Source organism: Diadema antillarum, unplaced genomic scaffold (genome assembly GCF_040938485.1).
Source record: "Diadema antillarum isolate AM-2024a unplaced genomic scaffold, OU_Dant_1.0 scf00000035, whole genome shotgun sequence".
Taxonomy (NCBI): Eukaryota; Metazoa; Echinodermata; class Echinoidea; order Diadematoida; family Diadematidae; genus Diadema; species Diadema antillarum.
Genome location: NW_027270924.1, coordinates 1,901,069 through 1,913,601, shown reverse-complemented (window position 1 = coordinate 1,913,601; position 12,533 = coordinate 1,901,069). Strand labels below are relative to the sequence as shown.

General features: G+C 39.8%; 1 protein-coding gene across 1 annotated transcript in view; it reads right to left on the bottom strand.

Moving 5' to 3' along the window:
* Positions 1-12,483, bottom strand: part of LOC139744163 (endoplasmic reticulum transmembrane helix translocase-like) — a 35,560-nt gene extending 23,077 nt beyond the window's left edge. The window contains exons 1-6 of the mRNA XM_071654619.1: positions 12,228-12,483; positions 10,415-10,504; positions 9,141-9,334; positions 7,992-8,111; positions 7,402-7,510; positions 6,189-6,365 (exon numbers count right to left, since the gene is read on the bottom strand). Coding sequence (XP_071510720.1) covers positions 6,189-6,365; positions 7,402-7,510; positions 7,992-8,111; positions 9,141-9,334; positions 10,415-10,504; positions 12,228-12,482 — 945 coding nt within the window. The 5' untranslated portion in view covers position 12,483. The remainder of the gene's footprint in view (positions 1-6,188; positions 6,366-7,401; positions 7,511-7,991; positions 8,112-9,140; positions 9,335-10,414; positions 10,505-12,227) is intronic.
* Between the last annotated feature and the right edge of the window lie 50 nt (positions 12,484-12,533).

Genomic DNA, 12,533 nt, shown 5'->3' with positions numbered 1-12,533 from the left:
CATATTCCATCGAACATTGAACCCATGAAATCACGCATACGCAAGCCTAAAACTAACGCCAACTGTCTAACGTTAGCGATGTCACGATTTCAACAACGGTCAGACACTTACTCAATTCAGGAAGGTGCAAAAGTCCATTTATATTCCAATACACAACGTGTGTCTCGCCGAATAACTGGTGGTTGTGTGCGGTGACAAAGCCGAGTATTTCGGTAGTAAAAGTAGCTGCAGCAGAAGAAAATGTCTACCACTTTCTGCTCGCATTATTACACTGCCAGCAGGTGAGTCAAGTGGTGACTTGATAGGCACGCTTCACATGAAAGTTTACCCAGAAACATGAAAAATCCCACGATGCCAAGGTGCCAGAGTGGGGAATGGGGAGGGGTGGAGAGAGATACCAATCAACAGAAGAAACCGCGCGTACTGGCGCATTCTCGGAGGTCATAATTATGAACAGTCTGGGGTCTTGGAGATGAACAGAGAAGGAATGTTTAATTAAAGATAGCTCAAGTCGAAGAGCCAGGATTACAAACGTTGATTCTTTTTTTTTCTCCTTTCATTTATCATGCCTTCACGTTTAGAAATGGTTGCACTCCTTAAAAAAAAAAAAAAAAACTCTCCTGCGATTTTTAAAACGTCAAACTTACCATGAAAATGTTACTACGTGTAATACAATAGTTAATACTATGCCTATTGCTTTAATCATACAATGTATCTGTATAACACAAATTTGACTACCAATGACAATAAAAGATACTTGTATTTGTTTTGTGCGGAGATTTTTTTGTCTTTATCCTGACTAGTTCCTATGAAATTTCTAATGTTTTTACGGCAGCATCAACAGCCTAAAATAAATTACTGAGAGATTTATAGATTATGAAATTTTTGGCAACCATCCATTTGAACGTCAGGCATGAAAAGCTCCTGATATTCAGCAAAAACAACTAAACAGATCAGAGACAAAGTTCCTTCAAATTTTTGAGAAGTAGCACGCAGATTTGCTGGGCGAGGTAGGGTCCATGCTTTGAGATCGTCACAATCGTCTTGTCACCAGGGAGGTGGAGTGTCTCTCTTCCACCTCCCTGTTGTCACGGAGTATCGGGAAGTTCTCACAAACTCCAGGATCACCCCTCCCTGCCAACTCCATGTTGCTCCCAGGGAGGCGGGACGAGTCTCTTCCCACCTCCCTGTTGCTCCCCAACGTGCATTGTGAATGCGTGGCGTTTCTTGTCACCGTCAGTACCCGAGGCTGCTTTGTATTTGTCTTGGAATATTGATTCTTCTTGTCATAACATGAGTGTAGTAATCGTTTTGCATGGCTATGTAAAAAATTGTGATACAACGTGTACTCAACTCGTCTTTGTGATTTTTTTCTTCAGTCCAAAAGGAAGACAAAATAGTATCATGACGTTTGCAATTGTTCGAAAGGTCTGCTTTTGATAACTCACAGACTACTCAGTAATCACCCTTGTTTTCCCGCTCCCAGGCCCTCCAATTTTATTGAGCAATCCACACGCGCGCGCAAATTCCTTTGCCATGTGGTTTTGCCAGCCAGCTGTCGGAATGTGCTTTGAAGTTACATTTCAGCCTGGCCTGGCTGGCATGAATGGGTGTCGAGTTTCAATCAATACCTACTGTTGTTTTATTCTTGTATTTGAACATGTCGTTTCACCTGACAACACACGGAGATCGGGAAGGTGTAGGGCCAGGGAAGAGGTTTTTGTTGTGTGTTGCAACCTAATCCGGGCAATTAACCCCAGAGGGCAATTACCCCCCCCCCCCCCTCCCCCGCTAAATACTGGTTAATGGTAAGGTTAGAGTAAAGATTAGGGTTAGGTTTAGGGTGAGGAGTTTGGGTTATGGTTAGGATTAGGGCCAGGGGAAGGGTCCGGGGTATATTGCCCAGGAAGAAAAGAGGGACGCGCTTTTGTTCTTGGTCAAATCGATTTCCTAGGTGATGCTGTGGAGCTAGAAAGAAACAAAAAAAAAGCAATTATGATGTCTGGCGTACTTCCGGGACGTCTTATTTTTCTTGCACTCTGAAATTTCCTATTGTTTGGCGTTATCAATGTCGTTGATTGTTATATAGTTACCCTCTTTCGCATTATAAACTTAAAGTCCATAGAACATTCATACGCATTAAGATCACACTCGAAAAGCTATACTGGTGTATAGTTTGAACACAGCAAAATGAAATAACGAATATCCCGCAGATTTACCAAAATTATGCGTCATGTGGGTCCATTCATTTTCTTTTTTCTTTTTTTTTCATTTGTCTTCTTGTCGATGTGGGGGGTATAGATTCAGGATATACTTTTCCTTTTCCCCTTTCGGCCCGGTGCGATTACTCCTGGTGCTGACATTCTTTCTGCTCGTCTTCCGATTATACTGTTGTTGTAAATGAATGCGCATGGAGCCCCAGCTGTATCGCAAAAAAAAAAGTCTATCTAAAGTTGACCTTCAAGTACATGTACTTAAGTAAAATCTGAATCAATTAGCCATGGTACGGGTTTGCGGTTTCAATCCCCTCGAAGCCCGATATTTGCCTTTAAGCAAGACACTTTATCCACAAAAGGCCAGGGCTCCACACTAACTTTTATTTCGGTGGCCCGATCGGGCCACCAAAATGATTGATTTTTATTTTTTGGTGGCCCGAAAAGAAAAAAAACAAGCAAAACTATCGGTCCTACTAAACATAGAAAAATAAATATCAAGTATTACTGAAGTGATACAGGTACCCACGTCTAAAATAAGGAGAAAATTTAATCATCTTATACCGTTATTCTGAGTTCTAAGATTTCGCAAATAGGCTTATAGATTATTATGAAAGTTGATGCCTATTAAATTGGTCAAAATTTATGTTTGAAATGAGAAAGTGGGAGCATTTGCAGACATTGTAAACATCTGACATTTGTTTTAGCATCGTAAAGAGCCAAAAAATTACCGTTATTTATTTCTGGTGGAAATTCAAGCAATCATTCAACATTTATAAGTATTTTAACACCTTCCGGAATGTAAAACCAAGCAACCGACATTCATTCTATCATCTTACGGACCTGAATATCATCCTTATTCATTTCCGAACGTGAAAGCAAACATCCGCTCTTTATTTTATCATCTAACTGAGCCGATTGATACCGTTTATAATTTCCATAATGTACAAGCAACAATCTGTTACTTATTTTAGCATCGTACGGAGCAGAATATTACCGTTATTCATCTCCAAATTCAAAAGCAAACACCCGACATTTACTTTATGATCGAAGGAGCCGAATGTTACTGCTGTCCACTTCCGAAAGTGAAATGAATCATCTGACATATTTCAGCATCGTACGGAGCCGAATGTTATACTGTTTTTCACATTCAAACGTCATCCGACATTACATTTACCATCAAACGCAACTGAATGTTATTGTTATTCATTTCGAAATGTTAAATTTATAGCAAATGTCTGATATTTATTTTAGCATCTTAATTATGGAGCAGAATGTTACTGCTTGTCACTTCCGAACGTTCAAGCAATCATCTGACATTTATTTTGGCATCTTCCGAAGCCGAATGTTATTGAGCACTATTTACTTTCGAACGTAAAAGCGAACATTCGGCATTTCATCGTCGTACGGAGCTGAATATCACTGTTATTCATTTCCGAACGTCAAAGGGATCATTCGACATATATTTTAGTATCTTCCGGAGCTGAATGTTATTTCCATTTACTTTTGAACGTAAAAGCGAAGATCCAGCAATTATTTCATCATCGTACTGAGCTGAATACTATTGTTATTCATTTCCGAACGCCAAAGCAAACATTCAACATTTATTTTAGCATCTTCCGGAGCTGATTGTTATTGCTATTTACTTTCGAACATAAAAGTAAACATCAGACATTTATTTATCATCGGACGGAGTTGAATACTATTGTTATTCATTTCCCAACGTCAAAGCAAACATTAACTTCGCCATCAAACGCATTTAAATGTTACTGTTATTCATTTCGAAATTTAAAAGCAAACATCCGACAGTTATTTAGCATCGTATGGAGCAAAATATTACTGTTATTCACTTCCGAACGTAAAAACAATCATCTGACATTTATTTCAGCATCTTCTGGAGCCGAATGTTATTGCTATTCACTTTCGAAAGTAAAAGCAAACATCCAACATTTATCTCGTCGTTGTACGAAGTTTATTATTATTGTTATTCATTTCCGAACGCCAAAGGGATAATTCGACATTTACTTTAGCATATTCCAGAGCTAAATATTATTATTATTTACTTTCGAACGTAAAAGTAAACTTCCGGCATTTATTTTATCATCGTATACGGAGTTGAAATTCATTATCATTTATATCCGACCGTCAAAGCAAACATTCGACATTTATTTCAGCATCTTCCGGAGCCGTATTTTATCCCTATTCATTTCCGAACGCAAAATCGAATATCTGACATTAATTTCAGCACCGTACGGAGCTGAATCTTACCATTATTCATTTCCAAAAGTATGAGCAAACATCCGACATTTATTTTTGTATAATACGGAGTCGAATATTACCGTTATTCATTTCCAAAATTAAGAGCAAACATCTGACATTTAATCTAGCAGCTTTACAGGCCTCGAAATAGGATTTTGGAGGGGCAAGGCCATTTAGAAAAGGGCACTTTTTCCAAGAGGCCAGTCAGAGGGGCACCAAGGCCACATTGGAAAGGGCATGTTTGGTGTTTATGAAAAAAGAAAGAAGAAAAACAAACCGAGAAAAACAAACACACACACACACACACACACACACACAAAGTGCAACACACAACAAAAACCTCTTCCCTACAGCTGTAACACATTCCCGATCTCCGCGTTTCTATCAGGTGAAACAACATTTTTTAAAACAGGAATAAAACAACAGTAGGTATTGATTGAAACTCGACACCCTTTCAGGCCAGCCAGGCCAGGCTGCCATGAAACTTCAAAGCACATTCCGACAGCTGGCTGGCAAAACCACAAGGCAAAGGAATTTGCGTGCGCGTGTAGATTGCTATGATTAGTCTGTGACAGACAGTTCATGACCTCCAAGAATGCGCCAGTACGCGCGGTTTCTTCTGTTGATTGGTCTCTCTCTCTCTCTCTCTCCATCCCTCCCCATTCCCCAGTCTGGCACCCCTTGGCATCGTGGGATTTTTCTTTTTTTCTTGGTGAACTTGGAGTTCACTCTACTCTATCTGAATATGCGCTGCCTAGCTAGTACATACTCGTACTCGCGGCCGCTGCGCTGCGGAGGCAGTCGGGACGGTAAAAGCCGGTCGGGCGTACATGTACATGTACGTACACGTCGTCTCGTACATCTCGGAAAGATACTTTGAGTTTGAATCAGATACATCGGGACGCGAGTGAACTGAAGGTATGATATTTGAGATCAGGAAAGTTGTTCAAGCTTATTAAAGAGACTTTGAGAAAGGGCATATCATACGTCATGAATAATAACTTTCATTCTAAAAGGGCACCACGGCCTCAAGAAAAAGGGCACATTTTTTTTTTTGGCCGTAACTTTGATCAAAAAACAAAAGGCATTGCGGCCAACGAGAGGGGCATCGACGGCCATGGCCGTCGGTGGCCGTCGGTTAATTCGAGGCCTGAGCTTACGAAGCCGATAGTTACCGCTGTTCATTTTCAAAACTGAAGGCAAACATCCGGCTTTTTTTGGTGGCCCGGCGTGCGTTTTTGGTGACGCCGGTCGCAAATAAACCATTCGCGAAATCGTGATTCGATTCACGAAAAGACTCCGCTAAATCGCTACACTCGGCAGGGGCTACGTCGTCCTTTCACCAGGTCTCGTTACAAAACCAAAATCTCGTGTGAGTTCTTGCGTTACCTATCGTTAATTTTAACGAAACATCGTTAATTTGCGTGAGGGATCGTTACTCATCGTTACTCATCGTTACTCATCGTTACTACAAACGTTAATTTTCCCGATCGTTACTTTGCATTACTAACGATTCAGGTGAAACCGCTTGCGTTAATGAAACGTTAATGTTGATTAACGCAAAGTTTCTTTTGGTATATACTGTACTTCACTGAGATGGGTTAGGGAGGACAAAGAAATTAACTGCCAGTTGTGAAATAAATCACTGTACGAGAACAGCTGATGCTGAATAATCCCAGCTTCAAAAAAGTAAGAATTTTTTCCACAAGCTCTTACTTTCATCTGAGGCACCGACTCTCCCGTGAGCATTGACTCGTCCACGATGCACGGTCCCCGCAGGAGCAGCATGTCGCAGGGGACGGGGTTGTCGTTATGGGAACGGGTGATCGAGCAGATATCCCCGGGCACAAGCTCGCTGCTGAGGATGGGGCGCCACTTCCGGTTTCGGAAGACCTACACCAAGAGAATGGAAAGAATCCTCTTTATGTGCCATGGTGTAAACCCCCTGTGTGCCACATTATTCTGAGATACCAACATAGTCATGCCTTGAAAAAAACGTTATGTTGTTTAAATCTATGAAACTTTAATAGATCTCTGTTGCCTGGAAATGTAATGAGCAAAGTTGTAGAGAAAATGTCAAGTTTTGCTCTGATGAAAATTGTACAACAAATCTACGACTGTTTTTCTGTCTTACAACCATTAGCTACATTATCATATAAGAGGCATGACTTTTGCACTCAAAACAGTGACAGAAACTTAAAATGTACTGGCAATTCCAATTAGGAACACCCCATGACAGTCAGTCACCACATAAAATGCAAGCTACACGTAGCAGGAATGGAATCGCGAGAAACATTTTCACTGTACTGCGGCACTTGGCTATTTATCAATCGTTTTGGGCGGATTTGTGCATTTGAGCAGAATATGCGAAGTTGGCACACCGTTGACTGAGTCAGGCATGCGAACGTGGCACATAAAGAGTTAAGGATTTGAGGCTATTGTTGCGTAGCAGCCAAGACAAGTAATTGAGCTCCAAAGCCTGGAAGTCTTCACGTTGTTTGAGGTAGACATAAAGTTAGATGGTCTAACTGTAATCTATCTTCTATCAAACTTAAAGGCAGTCCTTCTGATTGACATTGTCTCTTTCAGACACTTGAGTTATTATTGACAACTTTAGAAACTATAGGACCATTTCCTGCACTTACAGAAGTGCCTAAACGACAGTAAAACATCTGGCATAACATAGCAAAACACTGACAGAGTAATAATTACTGAATTCTTTTATCAGAGAGCAGTAGTTTGGAATCACACTGAAAAATCCAAACAAAACCATTTATATGCCCCCATCCCACACACACACAAATACACAAACACAAAAAATGTAACAATACAATGATAATATCATATTAAAAGACAGCTGGAAACCTGGACCAAGGAATGGAAAGTAAGAACATTTTTGGACCAAACATATCACTGCAAACTGCTTTACCTGAACCATGAAAGGTTTGTTGCCCATTTTCCTGATTTCAGTCAAGTTCCTCAGCTGCTGGTGAACCAAGGTAGCCTCAAACGTGACCAGCATGAAGAGCGTAAAGACACTGTAGTACAAAGTTAGAACAACAAAAAGTGAACAGTACCTTCTGTTTCCTTTTTAATGATGAATTTAAGCAGTATTCACCCAATTTTCATTCATTTCATTTCATTTTATTTCATGTTTCTTCCCCCTCAGACTTATACTTGACCAACTAAAGCTAGATTCTTCAGAAGAACTATGTGGGCAATCAATACCCGGCATAAACTGCAGCACCACAAATTTCATATCTTGGGTAGATAGTCACTACTTAAGTGAAAAATGTTGTATATCTTTCCTTTTCCTTTATTCCTGATATTGGATATCTGAATGATAAATGTTTGAGAGGGTTTAAAAAAAAATGTCGCTCAGAAATTGTACTTGCAATCAAAATTCGTGTACGGAATTAGAATCTTTAACCATAAATTTAATTTACATACAGAGAGTAATTGTTAATTGGTTACCAACACGGTACTACCAGTTGTATGAGCTATCACTCTGCTACATACCTGTAATACCAGTACTCATCTAGACACCACAGGGCCACGCAGAAGACCTGGAACACAAAGAAGGGGGCGGTGGCTCTCTCCTTGAATAGTTCTTTGAACTCTGGTGGCTCCATGGTCAACCTGTGGATTGCAGAACAATGAATGTAAAGCAGACATTGATCAGTGAGTGGTGAGCAACTGTTCATGATTCCTTTTTTAAAAAACTGATTGGCGTCAGTTTCAACATGGAGAAACAATAAATTTTGCCCAAAGAAAGCTTGGCTGCTACTTGTACTTTGCTTACAACTGCAATCAAGTAAATAAGCATAGATTTGTCCAAGTCACATAATCAAATGATCAATGAGTGATAGATGATTTCCTGAAACTGATTGCTGACATTTAGCAAGCTGGTTATCATCAACAAAGTTCTGGTGCTTGACAGCTTTGTATCATCCTCATCCATCTATCTTCACATATTCTACCTGCAGCTGCATATGTCTATTATCTGCCTGTCTATCTTTACCAATCTAGTTTAACTATGCATTCACCCATCTATCAGCATATTCATATACAGCAGATATATCACATATTCTTTGTAAAATGTGTTGCTTGACAGCTGGTTTTTGCATGGTTAGATGACGTGCCCATTGTATAATGCATTACTAAACAGCTACAATAAGAGAATAAAACAACAACAACCATAACCCACGAATAATTTTATTGACTCATAACACAGAGCCAAGCATGACAATGAAAAAAATAAATAAATAAACACTCTCAAGTTTAGCCAGGGGTCGCACTTAACTTTTTTTTAACTAGCCAGGTGGACTACTTAGAATCAATTTTGACACTGAAGCAATATTTTGGCTAGCCAGACGGACTAGTGAACTTCAGAATTTTATGATTTTTAGCTAGTCCGACCTGATTTCGGGTGGCCAATGGCCAGCGGACCATCGCCAATTTCGAACCGTTTCCTTAAACTTTTAACTACCACTGACAATTTGTTTCCACATGATGGCAATGACAAGTTGGGGTGGTGCTACTGAGAGGGTAGACATGTATACTGGTAAGGGTTTGGCTAATGTAAAAGTTTTTCCCCTTGGTTTAACTAACGCTATCATGCAAGTAAGGTAAGTCGGCCCTGAGTTGGCTGGCTGCTTTTTAACTCACTGATTGTCGCCAAAAGACTTCTTGGCCGCGGCCACCTCCGCGTCCTCCTGATAACCCTTCCAGGACTGGTACATCTTGAAGGGGAGGTCGATGGGAAACTCCAGAGCTGTGAAGCGCTTCTTCTCCTCGGCATCGTACACATACTTAGTCTTCTGGAACATGAACCACAGGTCCCTCTTGCCTGTGGCGGGGTGCTGTGTGGAGATTACAAGAGTAAAGTTGGAAGAAAATAATGTGGGAGTACACAATGAATCCTGAAATGTACAACTTCTATGTATTTCAAATTCCTAAAAAAAAAAAAAGACCAACAACAAACTAACAGGCAATTACACACTCTTGAAGGTATTCCTTTCTGCCACCACTTTTATGTATCACACATTCAGTATTCAACATCACTGATTTTGACTGTAAGGAAAAGTTTTCATCTCATCATCATTAGAATACTGGTACCATGTACATGTACAAGTTGGGTGTGCAAATGATGCGTTTTGCGGGGAAGTGCAGTAGATGTAACAAGCATGAAGCATTAGAGATATTGAATCTGATTGTTGATACCTTAACATTTGATCAAAATGGATTAAATCTCTTTGAATTACCGTATCAGAACTGAGGACAAAAAAAAAAAGTTGCCTCTTAAACAGTGTTAAGTACTGTAGGTTTTTCTCTCGATAGGCTCATCAGACTTGCCTAGCTAGTGCCATAACCATTTGTGCCATGACATTGAGTCTAAAAGCAAAGATTTTCAATGAAACAACTGTAGCCAACCTTTTTACCCTTGTGCAAGTTGTATGTGACTTCTTGTTGTGCAATGATACCCTGTCTTGTCTGCAAGTCTAATTCAAAATACAGTAATATACATCAATTGCAGCGCTCAAAATACCCAATAGCTATCAGCAATTTGCTGCCATGCCCCACCCACTGACCAGAATGCCCCTTTTAAAATCAAACAGTTTAAGGCCACAATATTTTGTTACTCACTTGTGCCCCTTTAAGTGGATTCGTGTCACCTCAAAAAAAAAAAAAAAAGTGGCTTTGACCCAAATTTGATGAAATTCGAGGCCTGCAATTGCATTTAATACTCGACACTCTACTTCAAATGTACATTGTAAGTAGAGTCTACTGCATAGACTTCAGCCCTCATGGTCACAATGCATCACCTCTTACAAACCCATTGAGGACGGACCGATTTTGCTACAACACGCATTTTTCATAGACACCTGCTGAGTATACTCGGGATTCATCCTCAACGGGTTAAGTTGTGTGATTTGCCTTACCCGATCTGTGTGAAGCTGAACCAGCTCGGGATAGCCATTGTTTGCGGTTGGGACCACCTTCACCCAGTCAGCATCAAATGGGTTGGATTCCTGCCAATGAATGACACAGCACAAAGCATGGAAAGGAGTCACAAAAAGTCAGTGACTAAAAACAATTACACAATACATTACATGATATTTTGAACAACATCAACAACAAATAATAATTAAGAATGGATACAACTGAAAACGATTGATAGACTGCAAAGTGATTGTGACATCACAATGAATGCAATGCCAAACAGGTAAAAGACAACAGAAAACAAGGACTGACTCTGTGCTTTTAACTTAAGATTATTTGATGCATAAGAGGAGAGATGGATGTTTGAAACGAAAAGAGAAAAATATAGATTGAAAACAGAAAAGCACTAGATTAATAGAATGAGAGATGAATAAAAAATGGATGAAAGCAAAGATGACTAAAACTTAAAAGGAAAGAAAAAGAATTATACTGTACAAGTTGAAAAGGAAATGAACCAAAAAAAAAAAAAAAAGGATTCATTAGAACGACACATAAGAAAAAGATATTGGAGAGAATAGAAAGGAAAACCCTTGTAATTGGAGGGGAAAAAACATGAAGGAAACAAAGAACAATTAGGCAGAAGGTACAGTTAAAAAGGAAATTGAAAAAGTTAGACAAGAGGAAAACTATGATTATGAAGAGATGATTGATAGGAAGGAAAGGGCATCGATTCTACCTAAAATGGAAGAATAAAAGATAGAAAAGAAAGAGAAGGACAAAAGTCGCAGCACATTCTTGCACATGCGCTCAACCGCCTTGAAGCTACAACCACTAATGCAAGACTTGGCTGAGGAAAAGAGAAAATAAAATTCTAGCTTTTGAACAATGTTCAAAGACACCATAGAAAAAGCCGCTGTGTCGCTACATTCCGACCAAATAATCGACCCTTAAAGGGTGTGTACAGTTCTGGTCGAGGTGAGGATTTAGCTTTTAACATTTTGCGAGATATTCACAAACCACTCTATGAGATGTCAAAGAGCATGCAATTGTAAGGGGTATCAAAAGTTTATTTGATGAAAATCGGTTTTGAAGTGGCCGAGATATCCAAAAACAAGGTGAAACAAAGAGATCCTAAAAGTTGGGGCATGTAGTCTTTTATTATTATCACTTTTTGGGATATCTCCGCCATTTGAAAACCAATTTTCATCAAATAAACGTTGAATCCTTCTTAAAATTACATGCTCTTTCATATTTCATAAGAGGTTTCTCATTATCTCACTTAGGAATGTATAAACCATGAATCCCCACCTCAACCAGTACTGTACAGCCCCTTTAACTTAAAGCATGCGCTGAACGTAAATTTTTGTACTGTGCGCGCTTGTGTACCAGTGTACAGAGTAGCAATACAAGCCATCAAGATTTTCCTACAATTTTCTGACATTTGTAAATACTAAAAGTACTAAATGAAGAGTCTATAAGTTAGAGAAATTCGACTTTGGAGACCCAGTCTGATGGATAATCGCTGATATCAGATGCAACTTACAAACAATGCAATGCAAGTATTTTACTTTATCTAAGGGTGAGTTTGTGCAGTTCAGAGATCATTTGACAAACAGGTGCGAAAGTACACTAGCGCCTCTACTTTGTCTACATTTACAAGCGGCCGTCGCCACGTCAAGGACTCAATCAAGGTCATCGTCATCCGGCATCCAACGCAACGTACATTGTACACTGTACCGTAAGTTAGTAACGCCACCACCGGTACCACCGACCACCCGTCCGGTCGGTCCACTGTGATCCACGTCCACTTACCTTTCTGCACGTGAGTGAACATCTCACGTGTATTGACCAATGGCAGAACAAGCAGACCAAAATCTGGACACAGCCGATGCCTGCTAGAACGATCAAGCCTGCCTCTAGATAATCACTGACTCCATAGACGATGACTAGCAGATATAACCAAGCAATGTAAACGAAAATAAATGGGAATATGTATCCATGGAGAACAAGTGGACGCAGATTGTAAGGAGTAACACTCTCAATCCCTTCTTCCATGGACGGTGCCATATTGCCTGAATAAACGCTGAGATGTTGCTAATCTAGAGCTGCATCATTAAA